This window comes from Solanum lycopersicum, chromosome 1 (assembly GCF_036512215.1).
Source record: "Solanum lycopersicum chromosome 1, SLM_r2.1".
NCBI classification, from domain to species: Eukaryota; Viridiplantae; Streptophyta; class Magnoliopsida; order Solanales; family Solanaceae; genus Solanum; species Solanum lycopersicum.
Genome location: NC_090800.1, coordinates 31258957 through 31286438, shown reverse-complemented (window position 1 = coordinate 31286438; position 27482 = coordinate 31258957). Strand labels below are relative to the sequence as shown.

At 32.4% G+C, this 27482-nt stretch overlaps 1 protein-coding gene across 9 annotated transcripts; it reads right to left on the bottom strand.

Annotated features, from left to right (window-relative positions):
* Window positions 1-3780: 3780 nt before the first annotated feature.
* Window positions 3781-17865, bottom strand: LOC101254225 (replication factor C subunit 3-like). Of its 9 annotated transcripts, none has more exons than XM_069297340.1 (12): window positions 17613-17865; window positions 16675-16772; window positions 16494-16604; window positions 16392-16424; window positions 15801-15969; window positions 14769-15399; window positions 12906-13087; window positions 11303-11439; window positions 11085-11183; window positions 9045-9114; window positions 8883-8957; window positions 3781-4168 (listed from the first exon to the last, which is right to left on the bottom strand). In XM_069297340.1, exons 2-6 carry the CDS (start codon window positions 16756-16758, stop codon window positions 15359-15361), a joined length of 438 nt encoding a protein of 145 aa, XP_069153441.1. In that variant the 5' UTR covers window positions 16759-16772; window positions 17613-17865; the 3' UTR covers window positions 3781-4168; window positions 8883-8957; window positions 9045-9114; window positions 11085-11183; window positions 11303-11439; window positions 12906-13087; window positions 14769-15358. The 9 variants fall into 9 exon arrangements, with proteins under 9 accessions (XP_069153441.1, XP_069153433.1, XP_069153431.1 ...); XM_069297332.1 differs by lacking the exon at window positions 14769-15399 and adding an exon at window positions 7513-7732; XM_069297334.1 differs by lacking the exon at window positions 14769-15399 and adding an exon at window positions 10175-10315 and having other exon boundaries at window positions 3914-4168.
* Between the last annotated feature and the right edge of the window lie 9617 nt (window positions 17866-27482).

Genomic DNA, 27482 nt, shown 5'->3' with positions numbered 1-27482 from the left:
GCAGTACAATGTATGACCACAATGGTATTCATGCATGTAGTGTAGTGCTTAAGCCACCCTCCAAGACCAATGGGTTCACTAGTCAAGTATTACTTCATCTTTCACTTGATTCAATCTATTTCCACTCTCCAAGGTCTAACATTAGAAGCATGTATAATACAGCCAGACTCATCAAATTTCAAGAGTCTTTCGGTGGTATAAGGAACAAGGTATTGTAATGGAGAAAAGGATAAAATCCCACAAAAATGACAACTTTGCACCTGTTAAATTTCATTGACCGAAACACTGTCAACCCAAATTGCTTTTCAAGGACCTGTCAAATTTTCTTTCCTTTTCGGAAATTCATCATGTATTTAGTAAAATAGTACACATGAAATTGAGTTTTATACAGTCTAGACAGATACACCAGATAGCCTAAAAGTTGAACGTGGTATCTTGTGATCCTGAATTAGACATCGTAAATGAGAGCAAAAAAGATAGTCATTTCTATTGAGCGTCTTTGATTTTTCCCATCCTTTTGAAAATGTGAACAAGTTGCTACATGTTTTTGTTGACTATTCATATGTGCTCTTCAGCCTTTTTGTTTTACCTTGCTGAGATAGCGTAAAGTCTAATGGGTGTTTAACTTCAAGGAAAATAAATATTCACCCAGATAAGTAGGTAAAACATTTACTCTAAGATGTTAAGTCACTTGCTCACCTTAATGTTCATCTCAACATAGTGTTTTGATGAATCGGAAGATAATACTCCAAAGTTAGCAAACTTAAATTATGCACATAAATGTTTCATTACATATATACAATGTAGAGCAGATCCTCGAGATACAAGAAAGATTGTTAACATGACTTGGCACTGGGCAATATTATTTCAGTTGGAAATGAAGACTTGTTTGAATATGCATGTTATATTTATAGTTGATTTGATAAAAACCCCTCACATTTACTGAATTATTCCTGTGACAATGTATTTCTTCCAATAGTATTCATACACTTCTACATATGATTACTCACCAAATAGTTTATGTGAGATCCAATCATCAACAATGGTAGATTAGTAGATTGCGTATTTGAATGGAAAGAATCAAATTCAGTATTACTATCTTATTTGATAGTATTATAATAAAGAAGAAACTTGTGTCATTTGAAGTTTCCCATATAGGTTGTGGATGAGGCCCTCAGGGACTTGATTTTCTTATGAATCATTTTTCTTACCATGTAATGTGTGTCTTAATATTTCTACAATTCTGCCAATTGGATTGACTTATTTTAACTTGTTTTTTACTTTAAGGCTCCTTAGAATTTTTGGAGGTGTACAATAAAATAGCTCGAGTCCTAAGTAATTGTTATTTTTGGTTATGCATGTGTTATTCTAATCTTCCTCATTTTTTATTGAATTCTCTACGGATGCTTTATTATTTATACATTTCAACACAATTTCATTAAGGTTGTTACTTGAATTTTCCTGTTATTTCCTCTTGATTTTGATCCCTTTTTTTTTTTCTCTTACCATGTGACATAACTTGTTTGGTATGTTATAGTCTTTCTTCTGACATGTTCTATTTTTTAAAAAAGGTTGAGACTTGTGTATTACGGATATTTTTGTTTCTTTATTGTTTGTCTTCTTTGTTTCAGCATTACTTTATTGTTATTATAGGTTCTGCGTGTTTAACATTTCAGATAAGTATTTGTTACTTCCTGTTGAGAGGAAACCGACATCCCAAAATTCATCTTATATTTTGATAGCGAGGCATTAGGATACAATGAATAATTTTGATGATGTCAACCCCTTTATTTATATTGATCATGTCATTGACAATTATTGTCCTTGCACATCAAGGAGTGAAACAATGATCATCTTCTTTGATTTTTTTTCCATCATTTTTTGTCTAATTCTAAATCAGTACATGACATGGTTTGATTTATTCAAACTAATAATACGATAAAACCATTTGTAATATTAAGTTTAAATGTATATTTGGTATCAGTCATATTTTTTGCAATTGTTGAAAATATTGTCCTTCACATTCAAGAGCACTATAAGCACTATAATATTTAAAAGTTGGGACTGTGATAGCACGGGCAATACCTATATAATTATATTATAAAGAGTCAATCATGGGACGACCAGTGCTATTTTAGTCATTTTACTTGGCTAATAAAAGAATTTCCCCTAACATGCTAGCACAAACGATCAGTTATTGTCTTTAGAAATCCATTCCAAAAACGGTCTTTTAATCTTCACTCTAAAAACTACTTTATTCTCTTCCACTTTTATTCATATTTTCAGAAATGGTCTCTTGTTATATGGGAATATAGTTATGATATGAAAGAACTCCATATCGCTTAGGTCTGGATACATCAATTCTCTCTTTTTCACATTTTAAAGGATAGTATTTCAGTTTATTTCAACTTTACTCTTTATTTTCACGAGGGATCACAACTTTAATTTTGGTCGACTTTCAATTTTTGCACAACTCCTTATTTTCACTTCATCTTTTTTTTTTCCCCTTTCTACAGAGGGAGTGGATTTTATTTAATATTGCATCTATTTTCACTTCTTAACATTAACTTCCGCAAGCCGTCAAAAAACTGTACCTATTTGTTGATGTCTACCTCGCTAATTTGATAGTGTGACATTAATCAGTAAAGAAAAAACTCCTAAATAAAGGTTTGAATACGGGCGAATCTGTAAAGGCTCATGGGGTGCCACGCCACAAGCTTCGACGGAAACTCTCTCTACGTAGAATTACTAGTTTCTTTGGGTGATATTTCTAGTGTCAGGCACTCATATGTTTCTGTTGTATGGTGCTTCATACATGTTTGAAGGTTATGTGTTAGAACCTCAAATGCTTACTGTTATACGGATAGGTTATAATATAACGTTTGAAGACGTAGGTGTATTCTGTATCTACCTTCTTTTGCTCTAAGTTGCCTCTTCACTTCCATTATAAGTTGTTTTTGTCTTCCCGATGTGCTTGTTATCTTTTAAGGTAGGAAGTAGATTGTTGGCCTTTGCATAATGTTCTAACTTGAGTTTTACAACTTTGTTTAGGATTTGTGTAATGTTGTGTTTATGTTTATCTTGAAGGTAAATATAAAGTTTCCAAAGCACAAAATCATAATTAGGAGCGTAAATCTTGGTTAATTTTTTAGGAAAGAAAAAATATATAATTGCTTAATTGAAACAAAGCCAGATAACAAAAATTAACCTTTGGCTAGAAAGAAAGAAAGGAAGTTGATAATGTGAAATGCGAATGAAACTTCTCTTCTCAAGGAGATTGAAGTTAAAATCATGAATTTCTAAATGACACTCTTTCCCACTACAAACCATTGTTTCATATTTGTAATTGTGACTGCTAAGTTGTACTGTGCAAAACTTGCTTGGTAATTCCCTCAAGCCTGGTTCCTTCCATTGAGTTTAAGCAATGAATTTCCATACTAGCAAATCTAATCCATGTCTGTCAATTGGATTTATCCATCCCATTATCCTCAAAACAGATTGTTGATAAGCAAACAATCTGTTTCCACTTGTAACTCTGCCTGTGCTAATTGAGGAGAAGTGAGTGATTAGTCTTAACTACAGTTTGTCAAGGAAATGTTTCAACAAGCATAATGCAAACATCTGTTATGCATACTTCTTATCAAATTTTTATATCCTTCTTTCCATATGCCAAATAGATCAAAATGTTAGTAGGAGATCAATCAGGAACTAGCAAATGCCCAATATTGTCATTTCTTGTTTTTCCTTTAGCGAGGAAACAGTAATAAGCTGCAAATTGAATTGTTTACCACCAAAACAAAATTGCATACACCTACTCCTTGTAGTTCATTCACTTTCCTCATCGAAGGGCTAGGGAGATGGGGGACAAAAAAATAACTGCAACATATATCATTACCTTGTACCCACCGCGACATGCCAATTGCAAACATACAAAGCAGTAGAAAATCCTTCTAATAGAGAAACAAGATAGAGAATGATTCTGGTACAGTAATGTCTAGGCACAATTGTACAACTCAAATTAAATTAAAACACAACAGGTCATTAGCACAAGCTGCACAACGGACAAAGAGAACTTTTTCCTACTGCCAAACAGTTCCATAACTTCTATCTTAGCCAAATGTTGAAATAAGGAAACTCTTGTAGATGCTCATGAATTTGGCCACAAATGCTGCAAATAACAAATCAAATAAGCTTGAAACACATCAAACCATAACCAGAGGTTAACAAAATAACATCTTTAAATAACAGTCCTTGTACAAATATCTAGAAGAACTATTTACTTTAGCAACAAAAACTGTGATTACTGAGCAAGCTTGGTCTGTAGCTTAAATCATTATGACACCATTAAGTGTGTAACTTTACAGAGCTCACTTTCAAGCTTTTCCAACATTTCTTTTTCATAGGTTAGTTAAAAGTTTCATTCATAAAAATGGCACCAAGGTGATGTTGGGAGATTACAGCGGGGATATTACAAAAACCTCAGTTCCTCTCTACTTAAGCATGTGAGTGATTGAGGAACTCCAATAGACTATCTACATCATACACCTTCCAATATTGAGCACTGTTTAACTTGGAATTTAGTTTGATTCAAGTAAAGTTGAAAAGTAGAGAGAAATGCTTGCGTAATAGGGTGTCTCATTAAAAGTAAACGAGAAAATCAAAAGTTGCTAACAATGTCCCTTTCCATTATTTGGCAAGCAAAACAGAAAGGGAAAAGAAAAAAACGAAAAACTGAAAACACATTTTCTAGAGGTGGTAAGTTTCTCTCCTAGTAGGATGAGAAAAGACATGAAATCTATTCGGTGAACTCATCATAATAAATAATACTACTTAGCAATTCACCGGTATATAGATAAGAAGGGCATGCTGGTGCAAAAAACATCTCGCATTCACGCAAGGTTCCACGAAAGGGCCGGACCCTAAGGGGTGTGGGGTGTGATGTAGACAGTCTACCCAAATACAAGAATTAATAGCTGCTACATCGGATCATTCATATACAGACAAATATTTGTTAGAACAGTGGAGCGGGGGCTAGCTAGCCCACACCTCAACTTGTTCCACGGGATATCTGCTACCTTCCACCAACACAGGTACCGAGTAACTCCATCCACCAAGACTTGGACAGATGGGAAGAAATCACCAAGTATTTTTGCTTCACCGGATTTGGACTTAAGACCCTATGATTCTCAACCCACTATATTGACTATAAGAGGTCACACCATTGAGTGCTCATCCGGATAGAATTTTTGTATCATACCATATAGATACAATATCTCCACCATCACATTCCTCGACCTACAATTTTTTTCCTTATGCACTAAAATTAAATGATATTTTTTTATGACAAACTGAAAATTAAAATCTCTCTTTTTTTTTTGGATGACCATGGTGTTTGGGACAGCTTCCGCACACCTCAACTAATCATGTGGTAACTAATACCTCAAATTTATCATTCATACTACTAACTTTAAGCTTAAACAAGAACTAACGATATTTATGTATGAAGAGGTACGGTAGCGCATACACCGAGTTCTTATAATAACTTCTCTCCCTACCCATACACATGGCTAGTTCGGGAAATTTAATCCTCACCTTCCCCTTACAAACTCATTTGGAGGAACCACAATGATGGAATTTCACTGTTAACAGAGTATACAAAAGGGACCAAGTGTAGCTGCAGGAAGGTCAACTGGACCTTGGAATACTATATGGAAGAGTGTGGCTCCTAATAAAGTGAAATGTTTCACTTGGCTAGTAGCTAGGAAAGCATGCTTGACAATGAGGCATTGCAAAAAAGGCATCTAGATGCCTCCTCTGCAAGGAGGCACTAGAAACCAACAAACACATTTTCATGCATTGCAAAGTAACAACTCAAGTTTGGGCTATGTTCACTTCCATTGCTAGAATCAACTGGATCATGCCTGAACATACTGCAGACTTGCTTAGCTGTTGGATCAAAAGAGGAGAAAGCAAAAGCCAAAAAAGATGATGGAGGACAGTCCCAGCCTGCATCTGGTGGGCCATTCGGAAGGAAAGGAACCAGAGGATCTTCGAAGGAAAAGAACCTCTATTTTAAAGATTAAGTGGAAAATTATTACTTCACTAGGTTTTTGGTGTAAAGAACCGAGTATAGAAGAGGAAATCAACTAGTGGATTTTATAGGCTCTTTGTAAGTATCACTCTTTTCTTTTTTGTAAACTTTTTGGAGGTGGTCAGTATAGCATCAATGCTGAATTAATACAATTTACCAATTTCAAAAATAAAAATAAAAAATTAATCATGATACAAGTACAATACATGCAAATATTTACAGATTGAATGAGAATCATCCCATCTCTAAGCAAAGATAAATATTATTTACCTTTAATGTAATGAATATTCTAGAAGTTGCCTTGGCATCCCAAGGGGAGGTACATCAACATACATAGTGTGATCTCACTGGGGTTTGAGAATGGTAGTGTGTACGCAGTCTTGCCCCGATTTTGTGAAGGTAAAGAGGTTGCTTTCGATAGACCCTCAGGCTTAAGTAAAGCATAATAATAAGAAGTATAGAAAGGAAACACAGTAGCAAAGAAGCCACGGTAAAAATGAAGTAGAAGAGAGCAGTAGCAATAACAAAAAATACGGTAACCGACGTAGAGGAAGCAACAGGTGGTAATAAAACAAAGAATAAGATAGCAGAAAAGTAATAATTGGAACAATACTGATAAGGAAAACTAGTCAACGTTCGACTACATATCAACCTTTTACCCTAATCCTCGACCTCCATACCCTCCTATCTAAGATCATTTATGCAGTACGTTACACGTGTGTCATATCCTATCTAATCACCTCTCTGACACTACTTCTTAGGCCTACCTCTACCTATCCTCATACCTACCATAGCCAACGTCTCACATCTCCTCACTGGGCATTTGTGCTTCTCCACTTCACATGCTCTCACAATTTCTTGGTTCCTAATCATATCTCTCTTAGTATGCCCACACATCATCTCAACATCCTCATTTTTGCTACTTGCATCTTCTGGACGCACGAATTCTTGACAGGCCAACACTATGCCCCATACAACATAATTGGTCTGACAATCACTTTATAATTGTTACCTTTTCCCCTTGGTGGCACATTCTTATTACACAAGACATTGTATACATCGTCAGTCACCCATATTCCTTGGATTATCGACCTGAACAATAAATAATCCAACTGCTTCTTTACGCGTGATGTTCTCCCAGGCTTCTGCTCCGATATGCTCACAATCCAAATATAAATATAAAATCCCTTTGATACTAGCATCCTATTAACCCCTTCAGATTGAACTAACCATGTGCAAATCCTATCTACAAATCAAATATGTGGCAGAAGATTTTTCAAAAGAAACATTCCAAAGCTCTTAGACGAATAGAACAACATCAATATTCAAAAATTAAGTTCACTTAAAAATTTCAAAACGCATACAAGAAATCATAGAAGCATGAAAAATAGATCCACCATTGTAGTTTATAAGTTACTTACAGAAACTTATATTTCAAACAATGTATTTGAGCATAAACAACTGAGAGATCAAATCAAGGTAACATAGAAAATCAGTATCTGAGAAGATAGAGCTCAATCACTACAAAGCAGCCAGTCAAAGTTGTCTTCTGATAATGCTCAAAGTTAATTTCCAATTAAAAGGTTATGCAATACTTTCAAGATGAAATATAGCCTTCTGTCCAAGGCGCATTCTATGCTCCTGAAAGACACAGATATTATTAAGGATAGTTTTAAGCTATTTCTTCATAAAACAGCAAAACATTAATCCAAGCACCAGAAAATTGCAGAAATATCAATACAGTAGAAGTGTGCATAACTTAATGACTGATTCAACAAAGAATATATAGCATCCCTTTACATCATCCAACCCCCCACCCATACAAACTCCACTGGGAGACACTGTTTACACGGTAGTTATTACTCCTTTTGCCTCAATTTATCCGATAGTTTTTCCTTTTCAATGAGTACCAAAAAGAATGACATCTTTATATACGTGGTAACAATTTAATTATCTTTTTTGAGATAAAGGTAACAATTTAATTTTAGAACTTCCCATCTAACCCTTAATGAGATGATTTGTAATCATATAAATATATATGGCTTGTTTTAGACCACAAGTTTCGAAAGTCATTCTTTTTCTCAACTCCATGCACAGTAAAACACCTTCACATAAATTCGGATGGATGGACTATTTTCTAAACAAACAACTATAATTCTGACCCAAGTTATAAATTGCTCATATTATTGAGCTTACCTTGATATTAAGATATTTTCTTCTACATATCATAATAGTGTTGTGGATCTTTTTCAAGTAAAATTCAACTCAACTCAAACCACAAACCCCGTTACCTATGCATGTATAACCAATATAGGGGTTCTGAGTTCATACATGGACTTGAATCCTAACATATACTTGGTTATAGTACTACTGATTGATCATCCAGCCCAAACCGTAAGGCAATGGTTGGAGTAGTCCGACCTTTAGAAATTCCTTTGATTCCTCAAGGCATAATACATAAATGTGCCTTTAACTTGGTTTCAATTACATTTATACTCTTCAACTTTGGATGTGCACAAATAGACGTTAAAACTTGTATAAAGTTGAACAAATAGATACACATGTCCCACATGTCATTTTTTGTCCTACGTGGTGTCCTACGTGTATTGTGCCATGTAGGACTCATGTGTTTATTTGTTTAAAAGTTGAATAGTTAAAGTGTCTGTTTGTGCATTATGAAAATTGAAGGTCAAAGTTAAAATTTGAAGCCAAGTTTAGGGTCCATATGTATTATGCTATTCCTTAACCCTCATCAAACTAATATGAAATATTATGTAACTCAATAACTTACATAATGAGCAGCCCAGTTGGACACCTCATGCTTCAACTCTGAATCCAATTTCTTTAATAGTTCGAAAAGTAGCCTCTGCAGTAGAAAGCAGAATCACTCAAATATAAATTTTTGTAACACCTTACAGAGTCGAAGGTGAAGCACCTGGAAAAAAGATCTTACCTTCAAAATAATTTCAGGGGGAATACAATTAGTTAGTAGCTCATATAACTTTCCTCTTACCTCAAATAACCTGTAATAAATAACATTGCAGTTCAGATAAGGAGGCTATATTGTGTAGTTGTGCTGTCATAAGCACAATTAAGACGCATGTCTTTGTTCAGATTGCCAATGGAAAGTTACCAGCCTCCCTCCTTCCTAACTCCGTATGAAAGATGATGATTTCTTTGCATGATTAATAGTTGAATATCTTAAATGATGTGAAAAAACAACGTAAGCTCAAAAACACATACAGTTTTCCACTATTCAACTTACAGTGAGGGTAGAATATTGTTCTTTTTTTATGAAGTAAGTAGTTGTGTTGAAAAGCATCAAGAAGATACATAAAGCTTTACAAAGAAAGGTTAAAACTCCAGACACTGCTAGTGATTATTTATTTTCCTTGATAAAGGTAGCGTTTTGTATATCAATCATCAGCTCAGAGCTGGTAACCAAAAATTTACAGCACATCCTATATCCACAGGAGTGCCTATCAAACAATAGCCACAGGATCATCTGTATAGTCTGAACTTCACCAATATATCGTTCTAGTGATTCTTGTGCTTGAATAATTGGATTTTGCCTTTCAATTGAACGTTTCTTCTGGCTCTGCTTGTTAAAGAGCATGCAGTTCCGTGTTTTGACATTTTATGGAAAATAGGTGAGGAAATTTGCTGCAACACTATGCATTGTTGGTTGCATCGGAATGAACAAAAAAGGAATGATTTAAGGGAGTACCAATCATTGTTCATAAAGTACAACTTTGTTTGTTTGGTGTATCCAAGGTAATGAAAAGGGCTTAAAGAATTTTAAGGATCTTTAAAGATCTTGGAGATGGAGACTTCTGCAAACCGATTGGAGCAAATATTCGTTCTTTTTGCTTCTTCTTTTTTAATCTTCTTTTGTTTCAGTGAGTTAGTTTTTTAAAAAAATCCTGGACAACATTTTAGAAGTTTGGAGACAAATTCATTATCGATATGCGACTCGCTAGCTGAATTGTTTTGGTTTACATTACTGATTATTAATCAAATAAGACATTCAGATCCTCAATTAGGAAACTACTTCAAAAAATGAGACAACAAATAATTACTCACTTTAACAGAAGAAAGCAATCAACAAATTCCATGACAACGATAAATTTCAATATGCCCCCTTTTGACTTCTTACAGCTTCTTTTCTACTTATACGCAAAGGAGTGTCGCCAGGGCTTAAGCCCAAAGCGCAATTACAGCATGCTGTAGTGAAGAAAGGCACAAATGTAGGAAGAAAACATAAATTAGCATGTGTAATGTAAGAAAACTAACTATAAGTATGTATGGATTATGGTAAAAAGAATTACAATAAGTTAAATAAATGAAGTGAAGACCCTATCAATCAAGTTTGAAAACCTTTTTAAATTAGATGCAAAGATGCAAATAAAGATTCTAAATCATAGAAGCAATTAGTTTTCTAAAACTAATTTCTAATTTCCTATTTCTAGTCTACTAACTACCCATTTCAAGTCATTTATTACATTACTTGAAATTTAATTTTGCTTTGCTTACCTTTTTTTATGACAAGGGAAACCCGCAGCTACCCTTTGGGTACGCACAGGATAAAACCCCACTACTATAGCTCACAAACCACACAGAAGAGGTAACCCGCACTAGGCAAGCCCGGTGAGACGAGCTCAACCCAGAAGGCAAACCCCTTGCTTTCGCTGGCATGGGGTATCGAACTTGAGACCTCCAACATGGGAGTCCCAAACCCAACCCACTGGGCCACCGAAGGTTATCATGTGAAGTCTTATAGGTTTCTCTCTCAGTCTTTATAACATACTCCTCTCTCAACACTCAAAAGCCTAGTGTCCTCTAAACTTTACAGTTCCCTTCTCTCAAGGTTGAATCTCAAGTTGTCTTAAATTCCATGTCGACCTCTAGTGGCAGAACTAGACATTCAAAGAACAGTTTATAGAATCACGAGCTGAATATGAAATACCCTATTCATATTGACTATCAACAGTACCTTTTAGGGCTCTGCTCTTTCATTATGTCTGATGCAATTTATGAAACATATTGCTCCCAGTCCATTGGAGGTGTAGTTTGGTTGTTTGTAAAGGGATACCTTGCACAAATAAACAAGGGGTCAGCACCGTGCATAAGAAAACTTTGGTACCATAAACTCAGATTTAACAGCTAGCAAGAAAAAAAATAAATCAGTATCCAGCAGTTAAAGGGCTCAACTGTTGAACACGGCAAGACTCAAATGTCAAAATTGCCCTCCTCAGATTCCTATTTGACTTTTCCACAATGCGGGCTGCAAAACCCTGTGGAAATTGAAGTCCTTCCTTTTTGGCAATAAATTCTAAAACATTAACAATCTGTCAAACAAAGAAGATTAACAGGAAACAGTTAGGAATAAGATGAATAATCAAAGGACCACATGTCAACAATTCTTTGGTACATGACTGACTAGGCCATAATATATACTTTGATTCAGAAAAATTCTTATGGCTTACAAGAATCAAGAACTTCCTGATGGTCCCGCACCAAAGTCAATGAAACATTAGGTCAAGTAGAGTCACAGGTCCCAAAGCAACCAGGCTTTAGTCTAGTAAGAGTGCAACACGTGATGTGCAGATTAGGTGCAAGGGTTTGAACCCTGCTGCGAAAAAGTCCTTGTATTTAAGTGGAGAAGGGTAAGGTGGATCAATTATTCAATGAGCCTCGAACAAGGCCCACTGCCCTTCAGGGATTTCTCAATTATTGTGGTGGTGGTGGTGTGGAGGGAATGTGACAAAAAAACATGCTTTATGGACCTTCAGTTGACGTATTTTCTGAAGTTAAAAATTTAATCTTATAAACATTTCCTGGACAACTAGAACATGTCACTGGAATAACTCAAATTAGCATATCCATAATTAATCAAGAATAAACTAAAATAAGATCAATACATACTTAAGCAAATTTTCTTATATTTTTTTTACTTTTTTTGAAAATTAATTAAATTTCAACAAATGTTCTTATATTTAATCCAAGTATCACCAAAAAAAAATTAATTGTAAAGAAAATTTAAACAAACTTATGTGACATTTCTACAAATAAGTACTGCTCTCGTACTGTGAAATGTGTTCAAATGTTAGCGCTGAACTGTGTGATGATCTCATCTAAAAGCTTAAAATGTTAGAGAAGTCACACTATTATTTATTTAGCTGCATCTATCACACGCCCTCTCATGTGCAGACTGCAGACTTGATTCTTTTTTTCATGAGCCAAGCACATGGATATTACTTTACATAATGGGTGGATTAAGCAATTAAAAAGAGCACATTTTTATTATTTAAGTATATCTCCAACATTTAGTTGTTCTAGATACTCCATTCACTAGATGAGTCTCCATATAAGGCACAAATTGGTACGTAAGACGAAAGACTGCTCAAACTACATTTAAGGATGTATAGCACCCTTCCCTCAAAAAGTGCCTTTTCCTGTGGTAAGTGAATAGACAAAGCAGTTGAAATGGCATTTCCAATCCACGGTGTCAAAGCAAGCACGACAGTTAACTTTTCTTAGCACCTACTTTGGTGAGAATGAATGTCATTACACGGAAATTACCACATAAAATAAACCCTGGAGGAAAGACCAGATAAATACACTAGTCTAATGCAAGCCTGAACCTAGAAGATGCAGGCAATTGTTGAACAGCACATACACTTCTACTCTTGATCTTGTAGTATGAACACCAGAAAAGAAAAGGAAAGAAGAAAATGTTGTAATATTAGCAGTGGGACAAACAAAGATGGTGAAAGAAAATATATCAACAGTGAAACAACTGAATTTCACTGACCTCTTCCTCCATTGGTGCATTTATTCGCACATTAAGGCATCATGAGCGAACTGCTTCAGTGACCTTTGAAGAACTGTTGGAGCAAAGAATCAGGCAACATGATGCACTGTACTTCTCCATTGTTCTTCGAAGAGAATGTTGTGCTTCTCTTGAGAGCTTGTCAACTTCATTTAGCACTAAAACTAATATTTACCAACATGATATCAGCTAGATAGATTTGACAGCTACTAATGAACAAATTACAAATAATGGAAGAATTTACACAATGCTGGTGGCGAATAATTGAAATTCCAAAATAATATCTCAAAGTTGATAAGGCATTTCAATATCATTTTTAAACTACTCAGCTTAACATAGAGAAATCACTATAGAATATCAATCTTCTTGTCCTATTAGCCTTTGGCATGATATATCACATGAAATGCTTCTTTTTTATAAATGATCTATAGCAGGTCATAAGTAGTTTCCTTATCAAAAGACCGATAAATGGATTTTGTTGTTTTTCATTTATTCATACAAAACATACCTAGTGAAACCCCACAAGTGGAGCTTAGGAAGGGTAGAATGTACACAGATGCCCCTACCTTGGGATGTAGAGAGGTTGTTTCCCATAGAACCTCGGCTCAAGGAAAAGAAACTCAAAGTCGTTCGAGAAACAAATGACAGAAGTGAAGAAGAAGCCATGTCAAAATACCATAGAAGTGACAAAGCAGTCTGAAAAAAAGGAGTAACTACAATAATAGTAATATGATCAAAGTCTCTAGAGAAGAAGGAGGTTATGTCCTTCCACTAAGCTCAATGCGGTATTGCTAGACCTGAGGGGAGATGCCAACAGAACAAATTAAAGACTGAACCCTGTTTCTCTCTTTCTACAGAATGTCTTTAAGGTGAAAAAATTCAAGAACTTGCCTGGTTGGTTCCATTACGAAATGGGTGCACTAACGAGGCAATCAGAAATTGCATTATTTCGCTCTGCTAATGAGGAGCAAGCAGTGAAGACACTTCCAGGAGGAAGGAGATGGTTAGCTAGAAACTTCTGTTGGAAAGGTGGATGGATAGAGCAAGATGGGTGTGTTGACACAAGATTCTTCAGCAACACTGTGATAGTAAATCTGGTGGGCCCTCCGATCCATCTTTGGAGTGTTGATCTATTCAAAAAAGGTAGGAAAGATACTTGGTGGAATGTGTATGAAGTTGTTGGGTACACCATCTTTCCGACTTGCTAGCAAGTTGAAAATGTTAAAAAGAAATATGAGGAATTCTAATACAAACTTATTTCATAGGGTTGTCATAGCAAATAGGATGAGGAACTTAATTGAATCTCTAGATTAGTGTTTTGGGAAACGAGAAGCGGAAAAAAGCGTCGAGGGCTTGCTTCACAGAAGCGAGAAGCGTGAAGCGAAGCGCGCGCTTTTTTTTAAAAAAGCGACATTGAGTATAAAAATAAAAAAAAAAACTAAAATAACTAAATAGAGGTAATATAGTCTTAGATTGAAAGAAATTACATAGGCAAAAATACTCATAAGTCATAACATATAAAGCAAAAAATCAAAAACATAATTAAATCACAAAGATTCAAACTCTTACTCTTCAACAAGGTTGCTAGACTTAATCACAAAATAAAATAAAAAAAAGCAAAAAGAATTGAAAAAAAAAACAGAGGAGGCAGCAGTCAGTAATTAGAAACAGAGCAGGCAGCAGAGATGAAGAAAAGAAGAGAAGTAGAAGAAAAAACTAGAGTAGTCGAAACTCAGAGAGATGAAGAGATGAAGCACAGGCGAAGATTGTATATTTTAGGAGAAAAGAAACTCATAGAGATGAACTAATAAACATAAGCTAAAAAAGAGATGAACAAAAAGTTACCTGCAGTCAAGGTTGAAGAGAGAGGCAGCCTCAGTCGAGATCGTCAGGAGAGAAAAAAGGGAAAAAAGTATTGTGAAAGAAGAGTCGCGAGGAGAGAAAGAAGGGAAAGATTCGTGAAAGAAGAGTCGTGAGGAAAGAGAAGGTTATATTTCAGATTATTTTTGTAAAAAAACCTAATTTTAAAAAAAAAACCCTAATTGTCGCTTTTTTTTTTATAAAAAGCGCGCTTTATTGCGCTTTTGCCTTAGGGTCGCTTCTCGCTTCTTCATCTGAAGCGAGAGCTTTTTTCAAATTGTCTCGCCTCAAGATAAAAAAGCGCACAAGGGTCGCTTCGCTTTGAAGCGCGCTTTTCATAACACCGCTCTAGATGTGAATGGAGAGGTGTATGAGAAGGACGAAGAGGAAGTGAAGGGAGCCATTGTAGTATTTAGTCAAGTAAGGAAGCAGATGAGGGAGTGGTTGGAGAGGGGTATAGATGAAGAAGAAGTGCGGGAAGCGGTGGCAAGTGATGGATTCATTCTAGCTTATTTCCAATAGTGTGGGGGTAGTTAGAAGCGAGTTGATGGAGATCATTGCAGAATTCCAAGATACTAAGAGTTGGAGAGAAGTCTTAATGCAGCTTTCATGACCACTGTGCCAAAGAAGGAAGGAGCAATGAGTAAACATATTAGTCTAATAGGAAGCATTTACAAAATTATTTCTAAGGTGCTTTCTAATAGACTAAAAAACAGATTTTGGATAAGACAGTGTCTACTTGTCAGAATGCTTTTGTGGAAGAAAGACAAACGAAGTGGCTAATTTAGAAGGACAGAAAGATGATTCATGTACTTGATGTAAGTTGGATCTTGAGAAAGTTTACGATCATGTGAGTTGGGATTTCTTCATAAAATAATCTTGATCATGGGTTTGGGGGGACGAGTCAAAGAGATGGATCAAGTTTTGCTAGAAAGAGTTGCTTTTTATATATTTAATCAGTCAAAGTTGTTAAGACTCTTTTTAATAAGTAGAAACTAGACTAAGTTGTTGAGTCACCTTTAAACCCCTTTTTCCCTTTTGTGTCAATTGGTCTATTCTTGGCCATTTCTTTGATTATCTCTTGAACAACGTATTTGTCCTGAAATCCGGCATCACTTGGATTTAATTCCACATGGTGAGTGCTTGACAATGTTGTGAGCTCCACATCAATTGTCCGAGTACCAGCCTGAGAAGAAAACCCATAAAAAGAGATCAATGCAAGAAAATACTCCTTACTTTTTTCCTTTAGCCAAATGTCCCATTTCCCTTAACTCTTTATATATGAAAATTCTTGCAGTTTTGACAGATAGATTAGAGGTATGCTAGTAGAAAAGCCTCTCAAATGCAAATGATAATTACATATTGTTAATTAGTAAATAATGTTCTAAAATAGTTTTAAGAATATGTACTTTAATTACCAGCTCCAGACATCAATTGAATTAGAGCAGTGCTGAAACAATATTTCTTCTTATATATTGGAGAAAGAAAAGAAGGAATCAATTGATGATGCAAATAATAAGAATGCAGATATACAAAAAGTTCACTTGGACATATATAATTGCATTCCAAAAGAAAAGAAAAGAAAAAGAAATTCAAGGAAAAGCTTACATCAACTTTCCAAATCTTGTTCTCAACCTTCACCTGCATAAGTTATCCAAACATAAATTTCAACTTTTTAGAGAGAGAAAAAACAGTGAACTAAAGAGTTACCTTGTCAGCACTTGGACCAAAAATCTGTCTAAGAAGTGCCATAATGAGAGTTTTCTTTCCTGAACCGGAAGGGCCGTAAAAGAGGAGATGAGGACAATCTCCCTCTGAGACCTAATAATAGTAATAAGGATGATGAGTTTGAGTATGAAAGAATTGACTGAGTGTGGATGAGATATTTTACCAGTTTACGAAGATTTTGAGCAACATCCCCGTGTACAATAACTTTATCTAATGTTTTAGGGCAGTACTTGTCAACCCACAACATTTCGACTAATGGTCCTGAAAGCATACGAGTGTTTTTTGTTAACACAGACAAACACAAAAGGGAAGAAATAACTCAAACAATGCACCGTAATGACAAAGATGATTGAAGACTGAACAGTAGAGGACCCTCTTTTTGTCACCAGATTTGCTATACAATATTATTAGGATCAGGCATCCAAACATCCCTTAAACCAATATTATTACGATCAGGCATCAAAAAGTTGAGCACTTTAGCAGGAAAGGTCAATTTGCAAGACAAGCAAACAAGATTGTATCTTTTTCTGTTACAGTGACTTACGATGCAAATTAATAGTAGCAAACAACTCATCAGAATCTACAACATGTTCAAGAATGTAGCATGTAGAAACAACCACATTATCAAACCAAACAGTCTTAACATATAGAGCTCGATGCATATTCGGAAGTAGGTGAATAATAGGAATATGAGCTAAGTTAAAACAAGATTATGGCGAGCTACAAGTATAACATCAGTAGCTGGGATACAAGAGAAACACAGCCAGCCTTCAAATCATCGAGCAACATAAATAAGTCTAGCCATTGTGAGAAGCTACTGCCACACGACAAAGAAGACAACCAAAATGTACCAACAAATAGTGAAGAGACAGAATGAAATCAAGAGAAAATTCGGCTAGTTTTAGATATACAATCCAGCCAATTAACCTAACTACCAACACACAATCCCAAACGAACTGCTTTATGAGTATTTTAACAAATGCTTACTTTTCAGAAATTCACAATGCAGAGGACTAAAAAAAGAAGAAACTAACTGTTGAGCAGAACCTCTACCAAATATTGAATACATAACACACTATACTGAAGTGCAAATAGGATTACCTTTCTTGAGGCAGCAAACGAGCCAAAGAGAGCAACGACCGGTTTAGACTGGAGCAACAGACAGGAAAAAAGTTTGAACAACACCTTTTTCGGAATTTAGTATTAGAGAATGGGGTCGTAAGTGTAAAATGTTATTGCCAAACTCAAAACCTTCTGTAAGCTATAATTTCTGATTCTGGGTTTGCTTTCGGTTTTCGCCTGAAGAAGAAAAGAAGAGTTATGGGGTCGGTCGGGTCGGGTTGGTCGTTCTCTTGTATTTACGTGACAAACTTACGTAAATATATTATAATAAAAATAAATTTATCATTTATAGTAATAATATTTTTTTCACTTAATCACTTTTAATTTATTTATAATACAAGTTTAATCTATATTACAAAAAAATAATTATTATTTACATATAATACAAGTTTAAATAATAGATAATACATTTATCACATATTTTAATACACTTATAATACAATATGTCAAACTTTTACCAAACAAATATAATATATTTTTTAAAAAAAAATATAATCCATATATATTAAATACATAATTCACTTTTAATTCATATTGCAGATTTAACAGAGAATTGTTATAAATGGTAATAATTAAAAAGTATTGTTAAAATCAGTAATTATTTATTAAAATGTACCAATTTGTTTATTTTTCCTTTGAAAAATAATTATATATTCGACCGAGGAAAGTTAAGTACACAGCTGATTTGAGTTAATTGAGAAATTCGACTGAGCTCAAAAAAGATGAATTAATTAATGAGCTTCTTAATCTTAATTAAATAAATAATTAATTTTAAAATATTAACTATTAATTAATTAAACTAATTGGCAAAATCTATATATATATATATATATATATAAAAGCTGAATCTAAACAATCCTATGTGGTATATAAAAAGCTGAATCTAAACAATCCTATGTGGCACCTCTCTATGGCCAACATTTTTATTTTCTTTTATCTCTATTATTTTGAAGTTTTAAATTTATTTTCTATTTTTTATTTGTATTTAAAAAAAATGAAAGCATTTAAATGAATTACCCAATTAATTATGTTCTTTAAAAACTTCCCTCACATTAATATATATATTTAAGTAAATAGAACATGAAAAGACTAAAAACTTTTCATTTTTCATAATTTCTTATTTTATTTAGACTATAAAATAAAAAAAATTGAGTATTTATGACAAACAATAATGAACTCTTGCTCTTTTCTTCATTTGTTCTTTTCTTCTGATAATAAAGAAGAATATACAAATATCACAAACAACAATGAACTCCTCTTCTTTTATTTAACAAAAGAAAAGTAAAAAAGTATATCATGATGATTTCGAAGATATTGATAGGAGAATATTGTATTGGCAGAAAAAAATTGATTTGATATATCAAATTTCTAGGCTTTCAAATTTCTTCAACAAAAGAGAAAAGAAGAAGTACCTAATGATCCATTCAAAGATATTGATAGGAAAAATGTTATATTGAGATAAAAAAAAATTGAGTGAAAGAATGATTTCTTCATTTCTTCTTTGCTTACGATAATAAAGAAAAATATAAGGATATCACAAACAACAATGAACTCCTTCTCTTTTCTTTGACAAAATAGAAGAAAAAAAGTATATCATGATGATTCCGAAGATATTGATAGGAGAAATGTTGTATTGATGAAAAAAATTGATTTGATATATCAAATTTTTAGGCTTTCGAATTTCTTCAACAAAAGAGAAAAGAAGAAACAATCATGATCTTTTCAAAGATATTGATAGGAGAATGTTATATGGAGAGAAAAATTGATTGAAAGAATGATTAGTGTAACATTGGGTAAGATAATTATTTGGAGAAAGAATCCATCTATTTATGTATTTCAATATCAAATTAGGAGAAGAATAAATAGATAATATGTTTTGTGATTTGAAAGGAAAGAAAATTAATGTTAATATTATCTCTTCTTCTCTTAATATCATAACTAATAATATTATTTACTATATTATTTCATTAAATAACTTTTTAAATTATTTATTTATTTTAAAAAATAAGTTATTTATATTTAATAATAATAGCTAAAATAAAAATGCAACGTTACCCTTATGAATTTAGCATTGATACCTATTATTTTTTATCAATTATTTTGATATTTATCTTATATTTTTATTAAAATAACTATTCAAAGATGAAGGTACTTTTGAAAAAAAAAAGTATGCCTCAATATATATTTTATTTTTCTTTAAAAGACTATAAATTTTTATTCAAAAAATGACCATATTTAAGTACTACCATATGCTATTAGTTTGTTTTACTTAATTTCCTTAATCTCTCCGTTAATATTATTTATATTTCCATAAATCACGTTTTTTCCTTTTTGTTTATTTTCTGTCAATTATTTATTCCAAGAAATAAGTTATTATAACTAAATAAGAATAGCAAAAGCAAAATTTACATAATTATTTATTTATATCAATTATTTTGAAATATATATATATATATATATATATATATATATATATATATATATATATATATATATATATATATATATATATATATATATATATATACACGACATCATTTTTAGCCTGGCATTTGATATTTATTTATCTCAATTATTTTAACATTTTAAATACATTTTTAATTAAAATAATTTCACAAAAAAAAATTCATTATTTGTTAATGACATTTTTCTTAATTTTAAAAGATTGAATAACTAAAAAAAGAATAATTCATATATACATAGTTTGATAGTGAAACATATATATGAGTTAATTTTTGTCTTTTCATCTCCCATCTTTTAATATATTGTTACTTACTCTACATTAATAAAATTAATTAAAATGTCACGATCCGAAATGGGTGTGATGGCACTCGTCTTATTCCACCAAGACAAGTCAGCCTAAAATCTAATATCTAACAAAGTGCGGAAGTAAATGACAATCCAACAACAATTTCTATAAAAGACAACCAAATCATATTAATTCAATCCCCAAAACCAGGTTGTCACGTGCACAAGCCTCTAATGTAAAAATTAGAATTGGAACAAAATAGAAGTATAAATGAAGTTGTCTTTCAAGTAAAAACAAAGTCATAAACTGGAGTAGGAAAGTTCGCTGAGATGACAAGCAGCTACCTCACAATCCTCCACAAGATGCCTCGGAAACGAAGAGAATGGAAGGTATCATAAAAATTCCGGCTCGTAACCTACAAAAATTTGTAGAAGCAAGGGGTGAGTACCAAACCACGCGGTACCCAACAAGCAAACCTCTAAACACAAGTTAAGTGAACAAAATACGGGTACTCCTTACACCCTATCTAAACCTCGACGCTACAGCCTAACAGTTTACCAAACACACCACTCAATAACCACACTCTATCAGTTTACACATTCTCAATAACAACTCAATATTCAACAATCACAAACTTCACAGAGAAACAATCACAAGATCAGCAAAACACGTGTTCAAGTTCATCAATAATAAAATGTGCAATGCCATGAGATGCAATGTCAAATATCGTGATGCATGTCTTTCTTAACGATACACACCCGCTGTCTCTCAGTCCGGGACCCATGGGGGACATATCTGTCCATGCATTTGTCGCGGCGCACGACACGACCCTCGATAAATAGTAACCTTCGCGGCGCGCGATACGTCCCTCGAAATATAATATCCATCACGGCGCGCGATACGACCCTCGAAAATAGTACATCATCCTCTTACCACAACCATGTCTCATATACAATGCAAATGACATGCTCAAATGAAAAGGGGGAGATAACCATTTGATAACAAAGCACAATTTACAATAATATATACAACACCAACAAATAAACAACAAGTCTCCAAATCATTCTCAACATCACACAAGGAAATACACGAATTTCGTACGCTTAACAAAAGTTTAGAAATCTACTTGCCTTAGCCAATCGAATAATTACTCTTGGACTTGAGCCTTCCCTTTCCGTTGAGCTTCCGAACCAATGGAATCTATTCAAGTGTATATTCACAATAAGGTTTCAGAACTAACAATACCCACACTTTTATGTGTTTAACCTTGACCTAAAATACACCCCAAATTTATAATCAAGTTTGTAATTCTTGATATAAAAAAAAAATGTAAATTCTTATATTTCCAAATTTCAAGCCTAAGGTTTAGTCTTAATCTCCAAATAACATAAAGTTAATTAAGTGACATAAACATATTAAATATAAATCACAGAAACCCTAAAATTAATCCCTCAAAATTCCCTATACGTATAACTGTTGGATTTATATTATAATATATATATTCCCTAATGATATTGCAATCATCACGCCACCCAAATACAAAAAAAAAATAAGCCTAATAAGTTTGATTCTTCATGCTGCACACAAACCCACATATAATACTTAATGCATACAATTAATTTTGTTCTCTTTCTTTTTCTCTAAATTTCAAAACCAATTTTTTTTCCCACTTTCTGTTTCAACTCCAACATTAAATAATAACTATAATTATATGCATAACAATATGTTGCATATAGAAAATGGGAAATCAAATACCTGCAAACCCTTCAGCCGCCTCAAGCTTCGACCTTTCTTCTTTTCTTATTTCTTCTTTTTTTTAAAATTAATTATGTACTAAAAGTGATAGGTTTTACCCACATATTTTATTAAATATAGTCTAAATGATATCGGGTCTTAAATAAATTACCACTTTAGCCCATAAACTATCAATTAATTAACTCAAGTTATACTAATATTTAAAATTTCCAAAAATGACCTTCCGGGTCATTACATAAAAATTATAAAAATTGAAGGGGGATGAATACATGCATATACATTAAAATCTATAATAAAGAAGACAATTATAATGGGAAGTTAAAAGTTGATTGAGTTGAATAAATATTTTTTTCTATTTTTTGAAAATAAAATAAGTAAATAATATTTTCTCCCATATTTTAAGACATGCAAAATTAAATAATAATACTTATAAGTATGAAAGATAAGATAATTATGAATATTTTGTTAATAAGAATTAGAAGATTGTCATTTATAAATGTAGAGGTGTGAGTTATAAAAATGTTTTTTTTTTTGAAAAAATTAATTGTGAAAAAAAAAGAGACAAATTATTTTATTTATTTTGTATATATAATAACAATTACACTTCTATTAGTTTAAGAGTTTTTAAAATAATTGATTATGAAAAATTAGAAAAAAATTGAAACAAAAAATAGAGAAAAAGAGATAAATTTAATTGGACCTGTATTCAATTTTTTTTATTTATACATATATAAATTACAATTATGTTTGTTATAGTTTAATTACAATTATATTTGTAATGTTTTTAAAATTAATAAAGAAGTTAAAAGAAATAATTTTGAAAAGATATAATTAGCATAATATTAATGAGGAAAGAGAAACTATAAGTGTATATCTATTTTGTGAAAATTTGAATTTGATAAGAAAAAAATCTAAAATGAGGGAATTAAAAGCACAATTATTTTGGTAAGCGAAAAAATAATGGAAAATAAAGAAGAAAAGGAAGGGATCTTAGAAAGATATAAATAATGTAGTAATAATGAAGAAAGAGAAAATTTAAATTTGTATATCTTTTTTATTTTTTTAAAGAACAAATTATGGAAAAAAGCTAATAAAATAAATAAATGATAATTCTGGCCAAAGAAGTTAAAAACGAATATAAATGATTTCATATGTCAATATATGGATGAGTTTTGATTTTCAATAAAGAATATGAAAAATTTAGATAATAAATGATAATAATTTTGGCCATTAGTGCTATTAGCTCTTTTTACTTTCTTCCCTTTATTTCATTATTAATGTCATTTATATTATTTTCTTAAATTACTTTATTTTATTTTCTATTTTTTGTTATTAATTTATACGAATTTATATATATATATATGTGTGTGTGTGTAATAATATCTAAAATAAAAAATAGAATAACACCCTTCTTAGTCTAGCATTGATATTTTTTTTAATTACATTTTTTCTAATTTTTAAAGATTGATAATTTTACATTAAATTTTATAAAATAGCAAAAATAACTATATATAATTCGTATAATCATTAATGCTATTAGTTCTTTTACTTCCTCCCCTTAATCTCATTATTAATATTATTTCTTAAATTGTTATAAAATCAAGCTCATGGCAATATAAATATAAAGAGATGAAGACAAGAGGAGTAAGATGGAAGATAAGACTTTCTTCTTATTCAAGTGTATGCAAATCTCATATGTATATATTACAATAGTGAATGAACAACCCTATTTATAGAGTGAGAAATCACTCCAAAGGTTACCATATTAAGTATCATAATAAATAGATATATTCTTATCCAAAAAGGTTCATGTCACCTAGTGAATATGAATGGTTGTTCATGTACCAACCTTATGGACTATCCACTTAATTCAATGTATTTATAACACTCCCCCTTGGATGTCCATAGATAATGTGCCTCGTTAAAACCTTACTAGGAAAAACCCTGTGGGAAAAAATTCTAGTGAAGGAAAAAGAGTACACATACCTTTTGATACGCACCATTTGTTGCCTCATTAAAAACCTTGCCAGGAAAACCCAGTGGGAAAAAACCTCGATCAAGGGAAAAAGAGTGCAACGCGTATTGTACTCCCCCTGATTAAAACATCACTTGATTTCTTGTGATGATGTCTCCAATATTTGTACATTGTGGTTGGTATATTCTTTTTTTAAAGAAAAACCACACATTTCTTGAATATGGTGTATCATTTATCTCAACCAGACGCGCTTTTGACTTGCTTCATAAAGGACTTTTATTTCTGCATAGCAACATTTGCTTCATTGATCCCCAGGATATTATTGTGCCTCCACATGCAAACACATAGCGTGATTGAGATAAAACTTTATGCGGATCAGATAAATATTCTGCATCTGCGTAACCAATCAATTTTGTTTTGGATTCCTCGGAATAGAATAAGCCCATAACTATGGTCCTTTGAGGATATTCAATCATGTGTTCAACACCATTTCAATGTCCTTTATCGGGGAGAAACTGAATCTTGCCAGTAAATTTACTGCAAAACAAATATCTAGTCAAATATTTTTAGTAAGATGCACTAGTGCCCTGATTGCACCAAGATAGAGTTTCATCACCAAGAAACTCTTATCCTTCTTTTGAGATCAAACTGAATCATCATTTATGTCAAGTGATCTCATAATCATTGGGGTACTCAATGAATGTGATATATCCACATAAAATTGCATCAAAATTTTTCAGTGTATGTGCACCGTTAGACAAATATTTTATTTGTCAAATTAACAATCTGTAGGTCAAGACAAAATTTTGTCTTACCAAGACCTTTTCATAAAAATACAAGGACAATTAGGGTCATTCTTTTGTACCCTTTTTCTTCCTTGACTATTTCAATCCATATAAGAATTCTTGAAGCTTTATTGGATAAGTTTCTTTCAAACTCTTATATGCTTCAGACACCTCGATTGTTTCAAGGATTTTCATATAACCTTCATTGTCTAGCTAGACATTATAATTATTCATTTACATGCATTCAAGTTTTCATATGTTGCCAGATCAAAACAAACCTCATTTCATCCACCAAAGGAGAAAACATCTCCACTAATGTCAGGATTTTTGCGATAAACCTTTATGCACCAAGACACAAATCGTATTTGATATCTTACGGTTATACTATCGCATAATAATTTATTTGTACCCCACTGACATTATACCTTGATTTATGGACTACCAGTCCAAAATGTCACTTTTCTAAGTGAAACAAAATATACTTGAATTGTGCATTTTACTTGGCCAACCATTTATCTGTTCACACTATATGACAGATTTGAATTCAAGATCCTCATCACAATTTATATCATTAAGCGCTACCTCATATCAAAGATACCATCGACGGTTATTTGATATCGATTCCAACAAGACATAACTTATCGAGATCTCTTCATTTTTCATTATTTCAGGTACCTGAACCTTTTTCAAGATTTTATGAAGTGTTATGTCAATGTGCTCTTTTATAGCACTCGCCTCATTATCATGACCATATTGATCATTTGCTCCTTCCTTCTTTAAGGAATTTTATATTTGGAATCAATTGGTCTATTACGCTTTCGGCGTATCATAGACTCTGTCCTTCAAGGACTTCACATTGAAGCATTCGCAGTTGAATTATATCATAGGGTCAGTGCATTCCTCTGGCAACTGATTTGCAACATTATGCAACTGAATTATCCCTTGAACTTTAAGTTCACATATTTATTTAAATTGTCTTCACATTTTGAAGGACTATTTGAAGAACTTATAGTGTTCTTCCTTTTATCATTACCACAATGATGACTATTATAATTATGTCCCTCCACGCCCTTATTCATATAATTAATCATTTGTCATCTTTCAGACTAACATTCACTGCTACCACATTCATATGATTGAATGGAGCAAGTTAACAGGCGGATTTCAGAGTTATTACGTGTTGCTACCACATTCTTTTCAAGGAATGAAGCAAATTCAATAGAACGAATTTCAAGACTTTTCATCAAAGCCTAGTCATCATTATATCATCATTATGGTGCATTGACTCAAACTCAATGTCTTATCCATATAAGGCGTTTTACGCCATAATTCTATGGGACTTGAACCCAATCACGGTGCATCAAAACTCAAATTGATGTCTTACCCTTTTGGTGCGATAGAACTTGAATCTATCGTCTTATCCCCAAATATTTTTATTATGATGCATCCGGACTTTAACCTGATGTCTTACCCTTTTGGTGCGATGAAATTTGAATCCATCGTCTTACCCTTAACCAACGGTATAATAAATCGAAGTACAACATGACTCATCCTTTGAGTCTTTCAAAACAATCAAAATAGCATTCAAATTCATGCTATTAAAATTTTATACCTTTTTCTATTTAAGAAATTTTGTAAGCATGTCATATTCAACCAATAGTAGTATATGTCTTCGGTTTCTGATAATTGTTAGTGATTGAATACTATTTTATTCTAAATCATAAAAATATTCTAGAAAATACATACCTGATTTTATGCATATAATATTTTGATCTTCATAACGAGATCAACCAAAACATGAGTTAAAGAAAAAGTAAAACTCAATTTTAATTGGCTAGAGACTCGTGCTGATAACGTGTTATAAAATCAAGCTCATGACAATATAAATATAAAGAGATGAAGACAAGAGGAGTAAGATGGAAGATAAGACTTTCTTCTTATTCAAGTGTATGCAAATCTCATATGTATATATTACAATAGTGAATGAACAACCCTATTTATAGAGTGAGAAATCACTCCAAAGGTTACCATATTAAGTATCATAATAAATAGATACATTCTTATCCAAAAAGGTTCATGTCACCTAGTGAATATGAATGGTTGTTCATGTACCAACCTTATGGACTATCCACTTAATTCAATGTATTTATAACATAAATCATTTATTTTCCTTTCTTTCTTTTATTTTATTCCTATTCCTTATGTTTTTTTTATTCCTAGAAATATATTATTATAACTTAATAAGAATTGCAAAAAGTAATTTTAAAAATTTGTTTGTTTTTTAAGTGTTTATCAATAATATTATACACCATCGTTATTATATAATATATAGTAATAATAATAATAAAGCTTAAATAAAATCATGCATCAATATTTAATTTACTTTAATTACATTTTTCATAATTTTTAAAGTCTATAAGCTACTTAAAACAATTCAATACAAACACCCCCTTATATTTAAAAACTCAAAACCTGTGTGGAAAAAAACATTTGAAAATATATTGAAATTCTATAATTTTTAATGGTTATTGCAATTCTTTGCTAATATTTCTTTTTTCCTTTTGAGTTTTTCATTAGGTCATTAC